The sequence below is a fragment of the Triturus cristatus genome, chromosome 6, assembly GCF_964204655.1.
Source record: "Triturus cristatus chromosome 6, aTriCri1.1, whole genome shotgun sequence".
NCBI classification, from domain to species: domain Eukaryota; kingdom Metazoa; phylum Chordata; class Amphibia; order Caudata; family Salamandridae; genus Triturus; species Triturus cristatus.
Genome location: NC_140589.1, coordinates 40,367,188 through 40,391,850, shown reverse-complemented (window position 1 = coordinate 40,391,850; position 24,663 = coordinate 40,367,188). Strand labels below are relative to the sequence as shown.

Sequence of the window (24,663 nt, the reverse complement as noted above, 5' to 3'; positions counted from 1 at the left end):
GGTCTGCGCATGCTCCAAGGGACGGGGTGCTGCACGGCACCGTCCACGCTCAGCGCTCGCGGCGGATCTGTGGCAGGCGTGGCGCTGTGACTCGGCCTGCGGGCTCTGAGGCCTCCTTTCCTTTCAGCGGTGGCTGCGCCGCGTGTGACCTGGAAAGGAATCCGAGGTTAGCGACGTCATCGTGAACCAGCCAGAGGTCAGTAGTACATTTCAAGGTGATCTTATTAGTCTTTGGGGTCAGAGGGGCCGTCGAGCTGGTATTGGTTGGCTGTTGGCATGACTTTAAGCATTTACAATGCAATTGGTCTCGCTTTGAGACCTTATATCATATAAGAACTTAGCGATGCAACATATAGATGGTGGCTGAGTGCGTGGGGGTGAGTTGTTGGATTCATTGTGTATATGAAAGTATGTGGAAATGGATTACTAAATGCATGCATGGATGGATGAGTAGATGGATAGATGTGGGTGTTTGGATGAATGATTGAGTGATGAGTAAGTTTGTAGGTGAGGTGATTAGTTAGTAGGTAGATGAGTAGGTCGAAGATGGCTAAATGATGAACAATGTCAACTAGTAGATGAGTGGGAAGTGGATGAATAGATGGATATGTGAGAGATGGGGAGTGAATGAGCAAATGGGTATGTCACTTTAGGAATGTGTTGATATCTTAGTGGATGGATGAATGTATAGGTGTATCGATACTGAGTAGTTGTAGGGGCGTAACTTCCATTGGTAAAGCTGGTCCAATGGTACCGGCCCCCACAGGCCAGGGGGGGCCACTGAACCCTGTATTTTGCTGTATTTTATAATCCAAAGAGCAGCTATGGGGCATTTCCTTCCTTTTACTAGGGCCCGTGACACACTGGCTATGTTACTGAGTAGTTGGAGAAATTGTTAGTGGTTCAGTAGATGAATGAATAGTGACTGGGTAGATGAGTGAGTAAGTGTATGGATGGAGAAGTGGTTGAAAGGGTGAGTGTGTGATATGAGAGCAGGCAAATCATTTAGAAACTGAACATTAAGCAAACGCTTTCCAACGGTGTGCAAACAAATAAAATAAACTGAAAAACCGCCACAACTTTGTTAGCATGCTTGCACAGATTAACAAGATAGGGTTGATGGTTGAATAATTACACAGGGTGTGTATCTCGGATATAATGATGTGTTAACAACAGGAAACAATGAGATTGGAGAGGAGTTGGCTAGGGCGGCGCTCGGCCTCGGACCTGGGTTCGAGTCTCGGTAATGACGCTGAACATCCTGTGATTCTGGGCAAATCACGTAATCTCCCCGTGCCTAACAAAGATTGAATGTGTGTCCTCCTGTAACGTAACTGGTGCTATGTAAAGCGATCTGATACCTGCTTGGATTCGGGTCAAGTTCGCGCTATATAAAACTCTGCCATAAAAAAAATGAAATGTTATGTATTTAAGCACCTTTAACTATTTTTGAAAAACATAGAGGCTGCCTCAATAAAGTGTGTGCCTTTTTATGGATGCTGTCTTCCCCTCGAAAGATGACCACATTCTGGTAAGTTATACTCTGAAGCCAACCTTCATTTGCAGGGATTGGCATCACGAATAGCAGTCACTAGGTGCTACATGCCTTTAGGAATCAGTACTACCTGAGGAGCAACAATTCCCCCACCCTCGCATGGGGACCAGTAGGGCCATAGCTATCAATGGCTAGCGCACTGGCTCCGGGGCCCAAGAAACTTATATGCCCAATGAACACCACCAATAATGCCCTTATTTTCTACCTAACAAGCTGACTGTGGGTCTCCATTTCCTTGCTTGCACCGGCATTCCAGTCTCCCTTTCTTCGTCACTGGATACCTACACTCTGTCACTTACACACTCCTGAAGGCAAGGGGGGGCGAAGGGCATCCTGGACAGATGCCTATAGGTGTCCCCTTCTTGATGCCAGGAATGCATGATTATTTACATATTGCCCCATATAGTTTAGAAACCATTTCTGCTCAAGACAATATAATGCAGAGTGTGAAGTAGACCCTCTTTTCCAGACAACAAACCCTAAAAGAAATGTATGTGGGAGGAGACTTATGAACATCGGCAATGCAAAATTACATCTCAAGAAGTAGCATCACATCACAGTCCTATTGTTGCCCTGAATTTAATGGGAATGGTTCTCTTTGGAGTACCCTTGACTGAAATAGCCCTTTACATCTGTTATTGATTATACATGTTAGATTTTAGAAACGGAACACTACACACGTTTTAATAAAGCTTGTTGGGTTCTGCTTTCTTTTCTATTTATTTACTTATGTAGTATTCGCGGCAAGCAGCACTTTAGCTTCACATGTTTAAGCTAAAGCACGGCGGGCCGTAAATTCTACAAAAGAAAATAAATAGAAAAGAATGATGGGCGGCAGGTCGCCACACTGTATCGCCTGTATGCTGTTTCTCTATTTTACCTCCCTTCATTTGCAGATTTAGGTTTGAAACAGAGCTTCCATTGCTTAGTTCCCATAATGTTTCTTCTCAAACAAACAAAAACTTGAGAGATAATGGTAGACAACTCTGCATTTTTCTGGTTTTGCCGATTAGCTGCATACCTCTGGTTTACAGCCTGAAGTGCTTCATAACTATTTATATTATCAGTGACAATTTCTGCTACTGTATAAATTGTATCTATTAGTTTCATACCTTGATCAAGCTCCCGCATTATTCAACAAAATGCTAAATCGGCGAGCCTCATGGAGGTTGTGGAAACCTTCCACTCCACTCTGCCAGCGACATGAACATAGGAGCCACGAGCAGTATACAAAGGCAGCATTTATATTCTCTAAAATTGGATTCCCCCTGCAACAGCACTGCAGAGCTGCGGTCAGACCAAGCCCCAATAAACAACTGATTGTAACCTTACTAGAGCGATAGTTGTTGATGAAGCAGCCACCGGGATGAGGCGGGGCTTTGGCTGATGCGAATTCCCAGACGGGAGGAGGTGCCATCTTGCGCTGGGCCAGTAGGAACCCTGAAGGTTGGATGGCCAAACAATGAGTGAAATCGCCTGGGCCTCAAGCAAGCACCTAAATGCTGGACAATGGAAAGCAATGGACCAAAAACAAAGCCAGCATTTCAAGTAGCACAACAAAGAACCAATGGCAAGGGATGGTCTTGGTTAAAGCCCATGTTGTAGATACATCAGGTCTCGCAGCGCATACATGCTGACTTGAGGCTCGACCTAATGAGAAGGGTCTTTCGATAGGGTATAGCATATACAGCTAGGGGCGTGGCTCAAACACATATGCTAATAAAGGAATATTTCCTAGCTTGCCTGATGAATTCATTGTGCTTTACTTTCGTTACGAAAATTTCACAGCACCAAAACATAAACTCCCATTAATTACCAGCCACATTGTCATCAACAACGCACTGATTATGCTTTTCTTTCTTTTACACTTCAAAACATCAGTCAATCAAATTAAACTCTTTCCCATTACTCCATAACAGTCACATGATAACCTTGTAGACCCATCCCATATAATCCCTTTGTAGACAGTCCATCTTCCTCTTTCTTTGCTGCTTGTAAGCCATTTAAGTGCCTTATTCATTTTTATGTTCGTGTTACTGATGCTTGTTGATAATTGAATGTTTATGCTGTAATGTGCCTTTATTGCTGCTTTACAGTGTTCTTCTGTTTATTTAAGACATTTCGCCCGTTCTTTGGGGCCACCAAGCGTTGCTCTGACATGCACTGTTGTTTTTCTATATGTCCTGCAGCTACACAGGAGCCGTTCTTCGCCCTCGTTTCATTGTGTGGAGTGGGAGACTTGGAGTAATGCAGCATGACTGCAGTCGTGTCCTCTTTCTATGACAAAGTTCGAGCGGCCAGTGTGCATGCACGACGGCTGGAATTCTGCCTTCTGTTCTCGGAGGCTTTGATTGAACGCGGGAGAGACGCATCTAAGTTCTCCTTGTCTCTTATCAACGTTGTTTGTTAGCATTAGCCTCGTGGTTTGCTGGCCTATTTTGGGGGTCCGTCTGCAGCATTCTCCCCTTGATTGCTCGTATTCAGAGGTGTGTCTCCCTTCCTCACCTGCTCTTTCCCTCAGAGGCATTTATTGGTCTGCAGTGCAAACCTTTTGAACATGGCTGCTTACTATGAGGAGGGCTATTATTATGATGACCTGGCTGGGTCTTTGGAACAAGATCTTTTGGATGCAGTGGAAGCTGGGGTACAGCACTCCGAGATCAAGACACTGGTGAAAGCCATTGAACCCCTGAAGTGACACCTTTCACATATAAAAGGTCGTCAGTTCTCCTCTCAAGCTAAAAGCCAGCAGGAAAACCCCTAAGGGATCACACGCCTCTAATTTGGAACGAGTGACCAGCTCCTTGGCAATGGATCATGACTACAGCACTTCCAAAATACTCTCCGCCCTCTTTCCGACAACGGGTGATGATTCCAGTACTTTATCCTCCCAGAGTTCAGACCAAAAAGATGAACCTGATCCTAGCAAGCGTACATGCAAGTGACATCATGTCGATCCCTCTCCTCAAGCTAAAGTTCTCGCCATTGAGCCGACCAAAATTATTCATACAAATTCCTCTACGTGGCTTTCACCTCCAGGAAGTGGCGGACTATGTCCAATCACATATCTGCCTTGTGTTTGACAAAAATGTAAGAGCGCCTGCGCTCAGAGTGTCTTCGACATGATCTCCCGGGCAAAGTCACTAACACTCCTGAAGTGGATCAAACCCTCATTACCTGTTTCAAAAATTACTCATGGGACCTGAATAAGGGTATAGATAGGGCCTGGCGTTTTTGTCAGGATAAGCTCCTCGACATGTCCGGACCCCTCATTAACATTCTAGAGTTAGGTTACTGAGCCAAGTAGTCAGCTTTGGCCATTGACTCTGATGAGTTGGTTGGCTGGGGGCAGAGGGCTATAGGCCAATTGGGCAATGGAAATTAAGTTATTTCCAGCGAGCTGCATAGGTCCATCCTCCTTAATCTTGACCAGAACTCACTGAGCTTGCATCTTCTGAATCTGTTTCAGTGGCTCAGGATCTGCTGTTTGGTCAGCCTTTTCTCAGAGTTATGTAAATTTGTGGCTACATTGAGTAACCCGAGAAAGCTCAAGGTTTCCTTCGCAAAGCCTTCAGACCACTTTTTGGCAGGGCTGGGCACTTCAGAGGGAGAGCGTTTGGCCGGGATTTTAGCCAAGGCCCATAGAGTGTTTTTTATCAAACCAGAGGGGATTACTGAGATGCCTTCTGCCACCTCCAACTTCTACCTCTCTCGTCCTTGAGGTAAGAAGAATCGTTCCCGGAGAGGCCGCTACGGTGGATCGCAGGGTTCCCACCCAAGAGTCTGGTACCACAGGTGAGACTTATTCTGTTTTCCGAGGTGTTACTCGGGGGCGGGATCCAGTAATTTCCTCACAAATGGCAGAATCTGACTCAGGATCTCTGGGTTCTAGTGACTGTTCAGGGTTACAAACTGAGGAAGGGGTTTCCCTCGCACATGATTTTATCTCTTAAGAGATTCAAACTCTCCTGCAAAAGGGCACCATAGAGGCACTGTCACCCCACCCAAACAGTTTTATCAGTTACATCTTATTGGTGGAGAAGAAAGGGGGTGGGTCTCATCTGGTCTTAAATCTCAGAGATTTCAATGGTTGGATTGCTTACCGCCATTTCAAAATGGAGGGCATCCATCTCTTAAGGATCATACTCCGAGAGGGGCACTGGATGGTTTGGTTACATTTTTAAAAGGTTCATATCTTTCCAGTCACATTTTTTCACCCCACAGATTTTTTCTTCAGTTCCTCTGGCGCTGTCATTGTTACGAGTACAAAGTCCTTCCCTTTGGCCTCTCCTCCGCCCCTTGTTGCTGTACGAAGCTCCTTAGACTGGTAGTGGGATCCCTTGAGGGGTGCGTCTGATTATCTAGGCAACATCATTCTTATGGCTTAATGTCCACAGTTAGTTCTTACACACTTCTTCAGGTCCTCTGTTTTGTTCTAAACGCTCAGAAATCAGTTCTGACTCAGTCCCAGCGCGTAGAGTTTCTGGGATTACAGGCAGACTCTCATCTGCCAGCTGATTCCCCCTCTCCCAAAAGGTCAAGAGCATCAAAAGAGAATTTAGATCAACTCTGAGTAAGCAGACTGTACGTAGGTTGATAGCTCGTATTGTGGGCCTGTTGGCTTCGTCGATTCAGGCCATTTTGTCTGGCCCGTTACATTATCAGGCTCTTTAGAGGCTCAAGATTCCTCATCTTTGGAAAGGCCTCCGTTATGCAGAACAGATTATCCTATAGGAGGAAACGAGGTCGGAGATGTTGTGGTGGTTAAATCACATGGAGGCCTGGAATAGCAAAGCAATATTTGACTCAACTCCAGAGATTGTGATTGAGTTGGATGCCAGCCGCTGGGGTTGGTGGGCCCCGTTGCATCCCGATTTTTAACCGGAAGTCATTGGTCTTTTGAGGAGCTGTCCCTCCACATCAAATTGTAATACTTCAGTAGAATGAGAAGCCTGTTTAAAGGGATTTGAAGCCTATTTAGAGGCTATTGATGGAGGAGTTGTGCCATTCTTTAGGACCGAAGGTAAGAAAGTACTAAAGGACTTACCTATAGCTGTTAAGGAGGATTGTGATGCTATATACGACTATGCCTCAGCCATCCAAATGATGGTCTCTCGATTCAAGAAAAAACGTAACATTGTTATAGAAAGGCACAAATTTTATATGAGTAAGCAACTTCTTTGGTAACCAGTGGAGAGTTTCATGAATGAGTTTTAGCTGCAACATGTGGCTACAAAACCTTTTAGGATGGGATACTTGGGGATCAATTAGTGGAAAAAACGAACAGCAAAAAAGATCCACAAGAAACTTTTGTCGAAGGAGAACCTTATCTTGGATAAAGCGTTGGAGATAGCGAAGAGTGTGGAGACGCGGGTCCATGCAGTTGTTTCTGACACCGTGGTAAAGTAGAAATGAAAATGGACATTAAATAGAAAACTACTTTAGAGTGTTATAGGTGTGGCAGCAAAAATGACTTAGGCAATGCCTCCTCATGCTCCGCAGTCGATAATAATTGCACCAAGTATAAGAGGAAAGGAGACTTTGCAAGTGTGTGCAAATCAAGTCAACACATGTCAAACCCAAACGTGTTCTTTCTGTTGACTGTATATCAGAAGGCAATTCTGATTAAGATATTGAGGAGGGTAATCTTGTGATGTTGGTGTCGAATTCAGTTGAAGCAGGAGGGCAAGAAAAAGAGCTAGAGGAACACAATGTACTAAAGTTTGATTCCATGAGTGTCCGGAGACCATTCTGTCAGATTGGGGTTCCTGGCATTTCTATTTCCATGACGGTGGGTTCTGGATAAGTTATTACCCTTACGGGTCCAGAAGAGTGGTGCAAATATCAGAATGTCCCATTTAGAAGGTTACAATTTAAACACATAACCTATGTGGGTAGGCTGGTTGAGGTATAGGGAAAATTTGATAGCTTTTTGAGTTTTAAAGGACATACTACTCCTGTCACACTCTATGTAGCGAAGATTGGATCTTTTTTATCGGGATGGTTGGAGCACAGGAATTTAGGCATCATTTTGGACCTTAACAGCTTACAACCAAATCTTTTGAAGATCTTTTCACCAATTGCCCCCCGTGTCAACCTCCTTTTGTCCTCTTTCTTTTTGCGAATGGTGGCCTCTCTCTCACCTCTCCTTTCCGCTGCAACTGCCATCATTGTTTATCCTCCATAACTAAAAAGGAACAGTATTCATTAATTCTTTGCATGAGCAAGGCCCTTAATATAAACAATGCAGATATAAACGGGGCACAGTATTATATTAAGTGAGATACTTCTATCCAACGTGGGTCCTCCAACCTTTTCACACATCGGGATGGGTACTATGTGCCTCTGTATCCTTAATAGAATTGAAATTTTCCTTCAGGTTTGCTAGGAAAGTTTTCATTCTATATCAGGACTGGCGGCTTGGTTATGCTTCTTTAACGCTTACTTGCCACTAATGAAGCAAACTGATCCGTTGGTTTGAAATAGAGTCCCTTAAATGTGAAGTCGACCAATCTGCAGTTCTAAAGATCTGTTCCAATCTAGCCTCCGGTATATGGGCCATGGATGGCTAGCCCCCTTGGTGCAGTATGCCCCAAAAATGGAAAACTCTACCCCCCCGATCCAGAAGGGGACGCATCCAGATAAGTGACCCCTACCACTTCCAGCAAAAAATACAGGGGCTATAAATCTCTCTTTTAAGGATGGATAAAATATGCCCAGAGATGTAAAGGCCTCAACGAACGAGAGAATGTGACATAATGGCAAGAGGTACCGACTTTGCAACTGAGAAACCAGGTTCGATCTCTGCATTAGCTCAACATCCTGCAATTGTGGGCAGATAAATTAATCTTCCCTTGCCTAACCCCCTGCCACCCAAAATTTGTGTCCTTGAGTTAAGTTACTTGTGCTCACGTAAAGCGCTCAAATACCTTCGTGTCATGTCTGTGCTATATAAAACTGCAAAAAAAAAATTCACTAGGTCCCACCAACTCCATGATCTTTGTTAGGGGTCCTGTAACATTATTAGGCTTATCTTGGCATAACCTCCCAAGATTTTTCACTATCCCTCTTGGGGTCCTTAATCAGTCGGCCCATTAAGGTAACCATCATGGTGTCTAGTTCATGCGTGGCATGACCTTGCCCGGTATTAGAGGGTCTCAGGCATTCTGCCTAGAGTTTGTTATGGACCTCTTTGTCCAGCGGCTGTCGCAGCCACTGTTTCAAATAACATGCCACCGTCTCCGAGAGCTTCTGCTCCAAGGAGTTGGGATGCGGTATGTCATTGGGATTGAAAAGGTCAGAGGCATTAGTCTGGTATTTTTGGGTTCTAGCCGCCTCCAGTCTTTTAATTCCTTCTTAGTTCCCCCTGTGGGGTGCCATTCTCGAGATCTCTTAGATCTTTTGTCTGAGTCCTCATCCGGGAAGGGGGAATCAATGGCCCTCTGGTCTTGGTCAGACCAAGGTTCCAGTATCAGACTCATGTCTGCTTGAAAAGGCCACTTGGGCCTGCCTCCTCTGTAGGAGGTCCACTTCGGAGTTTTTGCAGTTTACCAAAGGCTACTGCCAATTCTTTGGACTATGAAAAGCCCTGCAGTCCAATGGGGCCCTACCTTCAATGTGCGTCTGTGGCAGACTCTCAGAAGAACCCTTGGGGCTCTTGGTGGCGGAGCCCAGCAACTTCTGCAATGTCTTTGTCATTTCCGCCTCACCCCACTGGGAAACTGCCATATTAATAATGGAAGCCAATTCTGGGTCCACCTCATACTCCTCTATCACCTCCTCCTGCCTACCATATACATGAGCTTCACCCATTTAAGTCACTTATGAAGTCAGTATAATGAATTATAGTGTACACGAAGATAACACCTGACTAACACCCCAGTCAATATAAGGGGAAAACTCCTAATTAAACTAACCATGTGGAGAAAAAACACACAAGAAGCACAACCTGAGGTAGCACTGTAATCATAAAAGGTGTTGAATGCGCACGCCTACTCAGACAAAATTCCTCCTTGAGACTCAAACAAAGAATGCATCAGCAGGTCAGACACCTAGGGGAAGCTTCTGAGACACCGCAAGAGACGTCCTTCAAGAGGAGAGCGCTGTCACTTAACCACAATCCAGAGCAAGCACTGGACAGGGGAGGGGCACCCCAGGTCAAACTGCCTGGCAGGAGGGGTTGAGGGAAGTGCCCACTTATGCAAGCTGCGCTTCCTGAGTTTGATTGCCGGTTTACATAATTCGGTCAGTGTACATGTACCAAATAATTCACTAAAACCTTAATACTGCTCAAATGTTAAATAGTGAGAAACTAAATAAGGTCACTTTTCTGAGGCTGCTGTGAGCAGCAAAGAAAGAAGACAAAAGGAGTACGGTGTGGACTGTTATACCCAGAGGGACATTGTGATTAGCTATTGTGGTCAAATGTAGTTGATGACATAATGAAATTACTTATGGGAGTTATCGTTCTATTTTTGCTGCTGTGAGTTTTGAGTAAAGAAAGTAAAGCATAATCAAGTCTCTGATCTGACATAGAATTTATGCTTATTCAGCATAGTGTGTTGCTTGGTCGTTTTGCTGCCTCTTTCTGTAATTACACCTAGATATATAATACAACAACTGATAATACACATAAAATAAATGTGGACTATTGGCTTTTCTGGTGTTGCTAGCTGCATAAGTTGAATCAGTAACAGCATTTACTGTGTTAAATAGTATTGAAAATGTCTAGAAGCTGCTCGTACTGGGCAGAAGCAGCGCATGCAAACGCTTTATCACTGTAAACCTGTTACGTTTTGAGTGAGTTCTGCTCGTCACCCTCCTGCCCCTCTGTAGCATGATAAGAACCCATCTGAGCAGCTAGTTTTTAGAAGTGCTGATGCTGAGCATTGACAGGACCTGGCATACCTAAAGCCCTGGCTGTAGGTTTGTCAAGGACTATGGTGCAAAGTTGGTCCTGGCCACGGCCAAAGTTGGTCCTGGCAGAACAAAGAGTGTTCATTCACATTTCTTCTTGCCATACTTTTTTTTGTAACAATTTTTATTTTGCAGTTAAACAACCAAAACAATCATGGCAGCAGTAAGTATCTCTCAGGATACCACATCGATCTTCAATTGTATTCACTTTATTAACCCTTAAAATCCACACCGCTCCTCCCCACACACAAGTCACCTACAAGTCATAATCTTTGTCTTAATCGGGATACTTCTCTTGCCTGAACGGGCCATCCATAAGGCCCGGGTATGTCCCTCCACCCTTCTCGCCCCCATGTTACATATTTTCTCCCACTTGATAAGGCAGCCTCTACTTTCATAAACCTGGCGCTCTTCAGACCTGCACCAATCCATGTCAGATTTCCACTCTTCAGCACTCTGATGCTCAGCTGCTTCCCACTGGTGAACAACATTTCTAAAACACACCGCAAATCCCAGGGTGGCCTACAATTTATGATACTTTCTGGGGTTCTTCTTCCCACAGATATTCAAAATAATAGTTTTTTGTGAGACCGCTGCCAATAAGCCAGCTCCCTCTTTGAGTCCTTCCTGGACCCACTTTCAGAATCCTACCAACCGTGGACAGTCCCATAGTGTATGTAGAACCCCCCCCCCCCCCCCCCCCCCAATGTCCCGCAGCTCCTGACAGACTTATCAGTTGGGGCCCTATCCACCCTGTCTTCTTCTCATACTTAGCACCTCTTGACTATAAAGACACACTGTCTCAGATCTCTTGTGTGGACAGACCAGAGTTCTGTTTCTGAGTGTTCTATATTACTAGTGTAGTCCCCTCTGTCTTCCATGGCAGTGGTCCAGATTCTCCTTCCCACCTCCAACTGAAGCCCCTTGCTCTCTTGTAATGATGCAGCCTATATATCATGCACTATAGTAAATGCTTTTTTCCTTTTCTTCTTACGGCATTCCTGACCTCAGTCTTAAGGGTTTTACTTGATTTAGTCAGCGAATCCAGGTGAGGCCCGTTTCCACCGTGCATTATTACAGTGTTCTGGAGTGAGGAGCCTGGAACGAGAATAGGGTGTCCAACTGTCCTGCATGTTACACTTTTGTCCTGCAGTTGTGGCCCTTTTCCTTCTGACTACACAGCTACCATGCAGGACACCATAGCCCTGCATTTTGGTTCACCACCTCTTATTAATCTTATGGTTCTCCCATGATTAAACAGTTTGTTAAGCAGTAGATTAAAGAATGCAGCAAATTGCTATTTGTTGCAAAGGCTATTGCTTTACCACCAGATTGTTCTTTGGTGACTTTGGCAGACTGTACTGGGACCCTGCTCTTCTAGGTAATAGCCATTAACCAAATACTAGCAGCACTTACACTGATTCTAAATAGTGTCAAAATGGAGACAAGGAATCATTTCAAAAAGCGATTGTTTAAGAGCATTTCATTTTGCCATAAAGAAGACTGGGATTAAAAACCCAGTCTCCTGGTTACATTTTCCAACTTAGTCCATTAGGTCAATGCTAAGGTGAAAGTAAGTCTGATGGCAAGGCTAAAGGGGTGCCATTCCCAGGGAAATGTCACTGTTGTGGGCTCTGCCAAGCTCTAGGATAGTGTTTATTACTAGCATTTGTAGGTGAAGTGGAAAAGTTGAGATTAGATGTCAAGTATCCAAATTCCATGGATAAGGGTACTCACGGAGTAGGTCTGTTGGCGGTGGTTGGTTACTAGGTAGTATGTGTAGATGATACTGATATTTTTGCAGCATGAATCTTTTTTAGATTAACATGCTGTGCATTATTCCGCTATCTAGTGGTTGGGTATGTAATAGTCTCCTTGTTATCTCTTTATTTTCTGTGTGCGTCATCGACCATTTGGGCTTAAACACCCCCCCCCCCCCCCCCGAGTGACATCAGACGTATATGCTCTGGACATCCCTTGATGTTGTCGCCATCTTCAGATTCTTATTCTGCCATTCGATCTGGAAGCCTAAGGGAAAGCTCTGGAGCTGAGGAAGAAGAAATTGTATGGGAAAAAGAGAGGCTTCCTCCAAAATCACCATTGTGGAAAGTGGATTAACAATGACTGGTAAAGAATTGGAAGGTGCCTACAAAAAGCTGAAAACTACAGAGAAACACTGAGATGAAAAGACCGAACACTGGGCCTACATGGTTGGAGAATGAGAAAGGGGCATGGAGCATACCCCCTTTAGGTTTTGTCCTAAGTGCCACTACAGAAGTACACCCAGAAAGACACACACAAGTTTTGGAATTCCCCTAAGGAAACACGCTGAAGCATGTTAACAAAAGAAACCTTTGAAAATCCCTGAAAAAAACTGGTTTTTGTGTTTATTTACGTGTTTCTTAATTTTGTGTGCTGCAAAAATGACATCCTATCTAATCCTCCAGCGTCTTTCTAGCACTTCCTCTTTGCTTTACTTTAAAATTCCCCAGAAGCTCCAAGTTCAAAAACAGCAGCACCCAGCTGCCACCATGCAGGCCTGCCTTAAGCCCCCTAGCCACTCCCCAATTTAGATGAGCTCTCCTCTCATCTTTCTGAGTCAAAACTGATTCTCTCCTTTACTGTGACTTGAGGCTGCCTGTCAGGCGGGATTCTGGGAATGACTAGCAGAAGTCTTCCTTATTATTTCCAAGTTGTGCTAAAACTGCCTTTTGTTCTGCCAACTGTTCCTGCTTGCTCCCAGATAGGTAATCCCTGCTGAGTGGTCCTCAGTTATTGCCTCTTTGTTCACTCTGGGCTCAGAGCAGCCTATTGTCCTCTGAGGCATTAATTAATTCTCCCAGCCAATGATTAGTATTCAATCACATGCAATTAGACCTATTTAGTCTTCAGTTTTGAAAAGCATGGAAACAAAACGTGATACCCATTGACAGCCATATCTAATTTCTCCAAGTATACCTTTTACAGAAGTGTTAAAACTGCTGTCTTAAGAACCATATTTAGTAGTGGGTCAACATATTTACAACTACAGCCCAATGGTGGAAAATACATTTTACAGAACCATTTTAGAAATTGTTAAAACATCACTCACACCATCATTTTATTACACCCAGAGGATAAAACTCAAGATAAAGTGAGTATAAGTTCCCTTTCTACGCTTGCATGGATGCATTAGAGTAATTTTATATATTTATTTTGCTGTTTACTATCGAACCCTTTTTTTCTGTATAGAGAACTGTAAAGCAATAGATTCATACCAGACTTAAAGCGAACCCTTTTAACAGTAAAAGTACTGCCTTGACTCTAACTCTGTCTATAAACGTAACATTTTAAATGTATATAAATAGCCTTGATGCAGCCTAAGCACTCCCTGCCCCCTTCTCCATTTGATACGAAATCTGAGGCTTACAACATACTTCAGCAGCTATTCTCCATCATAACATTTTCAGAAACGTACTTGTTTGCTACCTACTTCCACTCAAAGATTACAAGGATATGTGTTGAATAAATCAAACCAATTTTCTAGAGATTCATCTCTTTGTTGCACTTGGGGGTCTCTTCAGAGGTGTGGGATTCATATAGCCGACGCCGGTGACATATTGACTTTGTTGTAGGCAAGAAGATTTAATGTCTATTTTGTCCGAAGGACACCTAGACATTAAATTACAGTAAACAGAGCTGTAGCACTTTGTAGCACACAACCAATCATGAAGGCTGAATCAAATCCCATGATCATTCTTATCTCCGGCGATATGATATTAGCGTACAGATACTACAAGAGACACATTTATATGGGGGAGATGTCCCCAAGGTTCTTTAAAAATGGAGGGGGCAGATATACGCAACAACTTATTCCAGATATGCCAGAGGAGTATTGGGTTGGGTGGAGCCTAGTGTTCCATTTCTTCTGAAAGACCTAGTGGTATATGTGATGGGCAGATACCAAATATTGGTGGGTTCACTAAACTCACATAATTTCTGTATGGGCAACGAGTATGCCCCTAACTTGGATGAGGCGGTGTTCTTCCCTGAAGTAGTGCAGAAGTTCTCCCACTATATTGCCGCAGACATATGGGCGAGCAGTTTCAGTTGTATAGTAAATGGAGACCTGGATAGAACCCACCAAAGGACAATGTTTAGCCACACATGACCAACAGCTTAGTGGGGGCAGTGTCTGGATTGGCTTTGGTAGAGCTGTGGAGAATGTTGCACCCTATATCTAATATTTTCTCCTGCTACACACAATCCTGCTATGCACATAAATATAAGAGTATGTCATACTTATAGAAAACCTGTCAGCTGGTTCCCCCTTAAAGGTGAACTTTGTGGCAGGACGCGGCATAGCTAAAATACCGATATACCTCTGTACTGTGGCACTGATGGTTGTGTTCACTCGGGGGCTTGCAGATGTTCTCCATGATTACTTTTTGGCTAACGCAGACAATGTGGGGCAGTGGAATGGGAGGCCATGAAGGTTGTGGTACCCAGGCAGGGTAAGTGCCATGTATACAGGGTAACAAAAGAACTGGAACATTTATTGGGCTCATAGTAGATTAGATTAAAAACCCTGAAGGTGGCTCTTCCCATACACATGCAGAACTCTAAGAGTGGGTGACCTGCAAAGGTACCCTTATATAGACATGGGAACGCCTGGATAATTAAAGAAGTAGAACTCATAGGCGACAACTGTATAGAGGGGTGACAAATCTAGCCTACTACTAGCATGTCTGCTTAAGAGGAAGACCTCTCAGATGCCCATTTTGAAGCTCCAAGATGGAACTGGGCACACACATTACACCCAGGAGGGCATTAACCAGATGTACGCCCAGAATATGAGCACTTTATAGATAAATAGCCAAGGTGTGATTGGGCCGGACACGACTGCCTATTACTCTGGGCCTCCGACTGCGCCACAGACTCCAGGACAGAGAGAGTCTGTCTCTGCCCCCCCCCCCCGAATAAAGACGAGATCTTGACGGTGATAGAGGAGATACAGACAATGGAGATTGACTTCCATTAGCGTCTTATCATCATGATAATGCCCTAGTGGCAGATAGATTATTGGCCGTGTATTATAAGGCCTGTGAGGTGGAGATACTACCAGCTTAATTAGTCCTAACTACCAAGCCAGATAAAGACCCTGCCCTGGTCAGATCCTATCCCACATCCTATCTCTATGCTAAATATGGATGTTAACATATTAGGTAAGGTACTTGCTAATCGCCTTCTTTTGGTCCTCCAGGGGGTGGTGCACGAGGACTAATGCAGCTTTATACCACAGAAAAATATATATATGCTGGCTCAGAGGTACTTCATGCGGTGGTTGGGTTGGATCAGGATGGCACCCAGTCCTACTTGATTTGATTAGGCCTTTGATTTGGTCTGTTCGGCCTATCTGTGGAAGGTGCTGTGGGCCATGAACCTCAAACCAACTTATATGAAATGGATAAAGCTGTTGTACACGCATCTACTGGCCCGTGTTAAGACAGGCACAATAACTTTGAATCAGTTTATTGTAGAGCGCGAATACAGCAGGACTGTGTTCTGTTGCCTCTGCTTGCCTCTGCTTTTCACACTAGTGATGGAACCGCTGACCCATAGGCTCAGAAGTGTGCTTAATCCTTGGGGTATACAGGTAGGAGACATCACCCAAGTGGGTCCTATGTATGCCAGCAATACTCGGTGTATTTGTATCATCATGTACTTAATCCCGATCCTGCTAAAGGCCTGACAATATTAGGAGATATCAGGTCTCCTTAGCAAACAAAATAAATCTAAATTGTTCACCATGGTGGTTATCTGTGCGAAACATCTAACTTATGATATTTAGGCATTCGAATACAGCTGGATGAGGATAACAGCCATCGGCTGAACATAGGGAGAGTGGTGGACTGTCTGGTGCATTAGGGTTTGGAAGGCACTTCCACTATCCGTCATAGGCTGAGTTGCAGTGGTGAAAATGGTACTACTGTCTTTATGTGCTGCAGGGGGCTGCCTGTTTGATCCCTCAACAGATGTTTGTAGCCCCTGACTGACTGATGAGAGATCTGATATGGGTGGGTAGGTGGAGCAGAGTCTAACTTGATATGCTGAAGTGGGTATGGGGCAAGCACAAGGAAATGATAGACTGAGCACTGAAACTTTTCAGACACTCACCCCCAGTCACAGATCTGGTTTGAATCCATCATCATTCTTTAGCTCACTTAGCCACCTCAGTTCAGACCCAGCTTTTTGCAAATCAGTCTTGAGCCTGTTCCTCATGGGAATAGTCCAGCCCGAACTGCCAAGCCAGGTCTTCCCTGAGCCAGAAACAAGCACCCTGGGACCGGTTTCTGGGTAACACCCTTCATCAGCCAGGCTAGCTTGAATCCAGTTGCAAAGTGAGCAAGGGAACCACGTCTGTCTGGACATACCCTGCCAACTTAGGGCGAACAAAGCAAACACAAGGAGATAATGGACGGCATGCTGAAACTTTCCAGGCACTCACCCCCAGTCACAGATCTGGGTTGAATCCATCATCGTTCTTTAGCTCACTTCTCCACCTCAGTTCAGACCCAGCTATATGCAAATCAGTCTTGACCCTGTGCATCATGGGAACAGTCTAGCCCGAACTGCCAAGCCAGGTCTTCCCTGAACCGGAAACAAGCATCCTGGGACCGGTTTCTGAGTAACACACTTCATCATCCAGGCTAGCTTGAATCCAGTGGCAAAGTGAGCTAGGGATATGGGAGCATGGTAGGTTGGAGGTTCCAGATCTAGAACTATACTATATGGTGGCCCAGCTGCAGCATGCAGTCCATTGGCAGGACAAAGGGGATAATTGGGAGAAATGCCTCCTTAGTCATGTGCACTGTGTTGAGCCTCTCCTCACTTTATTACTGATGCATCTCCCCTATGTTATCCATCATGTCTACTAAAGGATGTGACAACAATAATCAAAAGATCACCCTTTGCAACTGGCATACACTGGTGGTTCCCGAAAAGGGTGGGGGGATGTCCCAACTATAGCCTGTATACAGAACTGTATGCTGAGAACAGTTTTATATTAATTGAGGAAATGCAGGTGAACTTCAAGATAGGTCCTGGTCAGTTCCTACACTATGCTAAGCTAGCCTACACAGCCAGGAGCATAAGGTCTCCTTTCCCGAAGGCCCTTCCACAATCACAGACTAAAGCATTGCTGCTGGCACTGTCCCAATGTAGACAACTGGATTCTCATAAATACTGCTCGCTACGAGTAGATAAATAGGTACAGGAATTGAAAGTACTTGACAAGTGGCAAGACCATTTAGAGGGTGAAATTATCGATAAGGAGTGGACTGCAGCCCTGCAAAGGGGTGAAGACAGTGTCCAGTAATGCACGTTTTGAATGGGTGTAGTATAGTTATCTACATATGGCCTACTATACACCAGCAAAAACTTTACACAATTTACCCGACCACCTCAGCAAGCTGTGGCAGATGCTGCATTAGCAGGGTGAACTTCTTACACAGGGTTTGGCTTTGCCCTATTACATATGGCTTTTGGTTGGAGGTAGCCTACACAGTCAGCACATACATTCCAAGGGGTGAAACTTCTACTCTGAAGCATTATCCCGAAATCTAGGGTGAGGCAACGTTTGAGAATTACGTTTTTTGGACTGGGCGTGATCCTGTGAATTGCTAGTCATTGCATAAGCCCAAAAGCGCCTCCCAAAGAAGCTTGGATCTGGGATATGCTGGAATGGACAGAGGCGGAGGAGTTTCACATGCAACAAGTTAGGAGGGACGAAAAATCGTCGGAGTAGTTGGTAGAATGGGCCAAGCTGATGCGAGTCCTATCGAACCGACCCGGTACCACACCCTTATAAAAGGGAAACACTTAAGGTTAGCTGAAATAACAAATCGAGGTGGATCATAGATTGCTGAAATAAGACTGCTACACACACACTACACATCATTATCTTGGTGGCGGCTCTCCAAGAAACACAAGGGGGCCTGCTGACAAGGGAACTCTCCAATAATCCGCAACAAGATGGCAATTTGGGATGTGACTTGCTATGAAGTGTGGATATAAACAAAGGGTGTATTACAATGCGACATAGATATTGATGTAACCTAAGATCTGATCAGCTGTGGTAGACATGTGTAAGACTAGCTGAGATCAGCTCTTGTTGGGCAGTGACAGAATGTTTGATATGTTGGTCTGATATAATAAGATTCCTATGTACCTCAACATGGCATAAGAGCATTGCTGATTTTGCTTGTTGTAAAAGCAATAAAAATATATATTAAAAAAAAAGATGTGTTGCATGGCTGGAAGAAACAAAACAAAAAGGAGGCTTGTTATTTCTACATGCTTGATACGTCATGATTATTATGCATGCCTGCAAAGAAAATGATTCTTTACCAACGTGAGATGGATCAGTAAATAAAAACAAAAAAAAATGAAGTATTTGTTTTTTAAATAGCAGAGGGACCTGCAGCAGTTTTTCGCATGGGTCTCCCCAAATTATTTATAAAAAGCGGTGGCAGTGTGTGGCAATGGGAAGTGGGATGGGAAAAAGTAGCACACAAGGGAGAATAACTGTCTTGTTCTGCCCCATGGTGATAGTTTGACCAAGTTTTAGACCCCTGCTTCAAACAACAGCCATGTTAATCTTTCCTCAATGCAAGGGGAGCATTGTACACTAGCTTTATGGGGCAAATACCAGACTTGGTTTCTCTAAATTAATTTAATCTAGCGCTCGAGAGTCTCTATTCAAGATTATTCCAACATTTGCAAGATCGTGCCTTGGAGCGGGAGTGGTGCCTGATCTATGAAGAATAATGTTAACTCTGCATTCTAACCATTCAGCTCCACACAATACAAAACTTACAGCCCCCATATCTCATTTTTACTACCAATCTGCTACCTAACTAAAGAGGACTGATCATACGCAAATTGATGACAATGGTAAAAATTCCTGTACTACTCAATCAGACTGTCTCTGTAAGAAGGAGAAAAGAACACCAAGGGGAAACAAGTACATGAGTGGGCTGCATCAGAAGTGGTTAAGGCTTCCAATTTTTACTGTGGCAAAGATTTCCAATCTCTTCCCAAAATGAGGAAGATTATTCTAGGTGTTTTGTTGTAGGCAAGGCTAATCGATCACATATAGATTGGATCTTTGTTAAACAATGTTTAGGCATAGTGAATGTCTTATTGCCTCTGTGTCCTTCATATCTTTGCAACCTTTTCCAGCTTATACTAAGCTGACTCGTACATGTAGTCCGTGACTGTTTGAGTTTTCATGTAGATTATTACAGTTAATGCATGATTATTACAGTTAATGCGTATGTATTTCGTTCTCATGAAATGTTATTTTTTTCCCAATCTAACAGGTACCTGGCATACAACAAGAAAGGAAAAGATCATTTTCTTTTTTAAAGCCTTTTGTCATTAAACAAAAGAGCGGTGATGGTATTGTCCAGAGGAGCATCTTCCGATGCCAAAACTATTCCAAGGGAAAATCCTTCGTATGCATTTGTGAATTCGTTTTTGATTTAAAGAAAACATACACACATCCTTTAGTTGTATATATCTGTTGGAACAGGTAAAGGTGCACATAATGGACAGACTTTACAGAATTTAATGTGCAGCGTTTTTCTTCATAGTGACATTTAGTGCGGCATAATAAATGTAATTAATGTGATTACTCTTTAAAAATGGAGCAACATCTAATGGTACATCAGAGAATTTGCACTGATGAGCAACCATATAAATGCACTGAATGTCAAAAGGCTTTTAAGACAAAGGGGAATTTAAAGCAGCATCAGATAACCCACACTGATGAAAAACCATACACATGTACCAGATGTAAAAAGGCATTCAAATCAAAAGCGGTCTTAGTGGTACATCGGCGAATCCACTCTGGGTTGAGACCACATACATGCACTGAATGTGCCAAGGCATTTAGAACAAAGACTCATCTAATAGTGCATCAGAGAACCCACACAGATGAAAAACCATATGTTTGCACCAAATGTGACCAGTTCTTTAAAACAAAAATAAATCTAACACGGCATCAAAGTACTCACTCTGCAGAAAGACCATTTAAGTGTGTTGAATGTGGCAAGGCTTTTTCACATAAATCAGCGTTACGGGCACATCAGCGAATCCACACTGGTGGAAAACCATATAAATGCACACAATGCGACAAAACGTTTAGAACAACGAAAGAGCTTATGCTACATGAGAGTATCCACTTTGAAGACAGACCATATAAATGTGGTGAATGTGAAAAGGCTTTCAAGACTAAGCAAGTGCTACTGCTACATCAGAGAATCCATACTGGTGAAAAACCTCATAAATGCACAGATTGTGACAAAGCATTCAGGACTAAAAGAAACCTAATGGTACATCATAGAATCCACAGTGGGGAAAAACCATATAATTGCAGTGAATGTGGCAGGGATTTTAGGACAAGTGGAGAAGTAATGGTGCACCAGAGACTCCACTTTGAAGAAAGACCATTTAAATGTACAGAATGTGACAAAGCTTTCAAGATAAAACAATGTCTAATGCTACACCAGAGAACCCACACTCAGGAAAAACCCTATAAATGTACTGAATGTGAAAAGGCTTTTAGGTCAAACCAGCACCTAATAATACATCGTGTGACCCACTCCATGGAAAGGCCATATGAATGTACTGAATGTGATAAGGCTTTCAAAACAAAACGGGTGCTGATGCTACATCAGAGAATTCACACTGGTGAAAAACCACATAAATGTGGCAAATGTGATAAGGCTTTTAAATCGAAGGCACAGCTAATACTGCATCACAAAAATCACACTGGTGAAAAACCACATAAATGTATGGTGTGCTCTAAGGTTTTCAAAACAAAAGGTGAGCTGTTACTTCATCAGAGAACCCACACTGGTGAAAAACCATACAATTGTACTGAATGTGAGAAGTCTTTTATATCAAAAAGTGCACTGATTACGCATAATAGAACTCACTCTGATCAAAGGCCCTATAAATGTATTGAATGTGGCAAAGGTTTCAAAATAAAAGGACAGCTAACACAACACCAGAAAATTCATGTTGGGGAAAAACCATACAAATGTAGTGAATGTGGCAATGATTTTGTGACAAAAGGACAACTAATGGTACATCTTACATCCCATTCTGGTGAAAGGCCATATAAATGCGTTGAATGTGAGAAGGCATTCAAAGCAAAAGACAGGTTAATGCTGCATCAGAGAATCCACTCTGGGGAAAGGCCATATACATGTACTGAATGTGTCAAAGCTTTCATAAGCAAAGGACAGTTAAATCTACATCAAAGAACCCACACTGGTGAAAAACAACATACATGTTCTGAATGTGACAAGGCTTTCCCGACGAAGCATGCGCTAATTGCACACCAGAGAACTCACACTGGTGAAAGACCGTATAAATGTACCAAATGTGAAAAGGCGTTCAAATTTAAGCCAAACCTTCAGTACCATCAAGCTACCCACTCTAGGGAAAGTTCCTACACATGTCAGGAATGTGCCAAGGTCTTCAAGGGGAAGAAATGGCTAGAGAAGCATCTCAGAACACACAGTATTCAAAGACCATTTAAATATATTGAATATGAAGAGGCATTCTGATCTAAAGGAGAGTTAATGCTACTTTCGTTGATGCACTGTGGTACATAATGAATGTCTGTTTGCTATCGAAGGCAATAAAGGACGCCAACTGCAGAAAAGAAAAACTACAGAAGAATTAAATTCATACAGAAGTGTTTTGTAATAGCAGGTCACAAAATACTATGAATCAACTTTCCGTTCCTGTTCTAGCATGTACCTTTTAATTGATATTGTACATACAGATAAATAAACCAGTTGGATATGAAACTAGTGCACACTTATCATTTTTTTTTAGCTTTTCTTTAAAGATACATTTGGAGTTTATGTATCGCAGGAGGAATCATGGGCCTTTTTCAAATTGACAACAGTAATAGGTCTACTGGCTGCAGCTAGAGACAAAATTCAGAAGGTATATATATAAAAATTACTTCTGCTGGTAAATCTGCACAGGTATTCTTCAAAATGGAACTCGTAATGAAAAGGCCTTGAATGCAAAGAAATTTGGCAACAAAAGCAAATATTAAAATGTTAAAAAGTGGAGCTTTAGAAAATAAAGGCCAACTTGAAAGTGCAAAAATATCAAGACCTTTTAAAGCAATCCCCTAGTGACCAGAAAAATACACAGAGCTATGTAGTGAAAAACTAAAATCCATATATAGAGACTTATAATTGCTGCCCAGTACAGAGGCTTTCATACAAATAGAGAGAAAATATGTAAATCAAATACCGGCAGGTTTTTCCTTATAAAGGAGAAAAAACCTGGTGTCTGAAAGTTAGGTACTTATGGCAAAATACTGTTATACATGCAGACACACCACATTTCGTGTCACCCAGTTAGAGAATATGTAAGTATTGTTCCATATGCTTCTGGAACAATTGGGCTTTTAGGATCATGACCTAGCCATAATTACAGAAAAGCAAGAAATAATAATCACAAAGGCCACACACTATTAGCCAATTAAAGCTGCTAGCCGCCAGAAAACTGGAGTTGGGGATAAAAATGAATCTCACAAGGACTGAGATTCTAAAACAAACAAAATATGGGTGGCAGCCAGAACAGATCTCCACCACTTCTCATTATTCGAACCGCATTCCAGTTCATTATTTCTTTTTTTTCCCACTGTACCACTCTAGACAGGAGCAAGGAACACAGCCTAGAGCAGCGCAGTGGATGAAAAACAATGGTTTGGAATGCTGCCCTGAGTGATCTCTCCTGTGTCTGCTATAATTCAAACAGTCCTTCCTTCACTTTGTTGTTTGTTACAGTATGATTATAGAACTTTCAGTCCTCTACGTACTCTCTACTCAGAAAAACACAAGGTGATGTAATGCAAGAAAATGCTAATTGAGATCAATTTATAGTGGAACAAAGCAAATATAACCAGAATTACGAGTACAACAAGACTATTCACTGGGGATTTCAGACTTTTATTTCAAGAAGTTTACAAAATACAAATTCATGCTAGAAGCTGCTAATTGAAATGTGCGCTGAACATTTCAAAAATGCCTTGTTGCCCTTTCCTGCCATTAAAGTTTTACTCCGTAAATTACATCTTGCAAAGATTAACACATAGGAAACAGTATATCACTACTCTGTTCGTCAGCCTTCCAGTACAAAGTAATTGATTACACAGTGCTAAAGAATATGATCACACAATCTATTTTTGATTCATAGACTTTAGGAATATAAAACCAAGAAATGTAGTTCATAGAGTTAGCACCTAAATCTCTTTTGGAGATTTGACCAGCCAGTCGTGTTTTGAGTCTTTTAGATATATTTTAGAGGTTCCTTTCTGGTTTGTCTCCTTCTGCAGCAAAAGCGAACATGCCACACTTACAGTTTCGTTGTAAGTTTCTTCTTTTCTTTTCAGGGTGAGCGCAAAATATATCACTTTTATATTCACTTGTCTTTTGAATAGTTCATATTTTTAACTGAAATTTGTAGACGTGTATCACTGCTTTTAGCTAAGTTTATTACAAGTGTGTCTGTATAGATTTTGCCTTTATCGTGGTATTGTAACAATAAAAGCATTGTCTTATTTCATTACTTTGAGTTATTAAGATTTTGCTTTTCTACCCAAATATGTCAAAGAATTGATGTGGTAGTCCATTCAGCATTTGTTTTGTTTTTCAGAGACAAATTCACAATGTGGGTATTTCAATATCAATTTGCATTCTGGGGCATAACTTTTCCCATTCTAATTGTGAATTTGAAAAGCAAGAATACACTGTGGTGTAAGCTAACAATCTAGGACCGGTTGAAATAGGCACACGAGACATTGACAATTGGCTGCTCTCAATATTTCTAATATTCTGTTCCTGTGTTATGAAATATCATGCTTTTACGGCTCTGCCATGTACACGATGCCAACAGACTTTATGAGAAACCCTCTTATTTGTGTGCTAAAGGAAGCAGTATCTATGCAACAGTCCCCATGGCCGTCTGAATACCACACACTGAACTATAACAATGGCTCAGGAAGATGTTAAACTTTTCTTTCACTGTCTGAGTTATTTTACAGTCTGTGCTACATCATTCTCATTGATTCAGTAAAATAGCCAACTGGTTCGTTAAGGCCTGTGAAGCAAGGAGTA

At 42.7% G+C, this 24,663-nt stretch overlaps 1 protein-coding gene across 1 annotated transcript; it reads left to right on the top strand.

Moving 5' to 3' along the window:
- Window positions 1-24,115, top strand: LOC146813732 (uncharacterized). The gene is made up of 2 exons (XM_085610222.1): window positions 1-196; window positions 19,834-24,115. The coding sequence occupies exon 2, from the start codon at window positions 20,158-20,160 to the stop codon at window positions 22,087-22,089; it is 1,932 nt and encodes a 643-aa protein (XP_085466348.1). The 5' UTR covers window positions 1-196; window positions 19,834-20,157; the 3' UTR covers window positions 22,090-24,115.
- The last annotated feature ends 548 nt before the right edge of the window (window positions 24,116-24,663 follow it).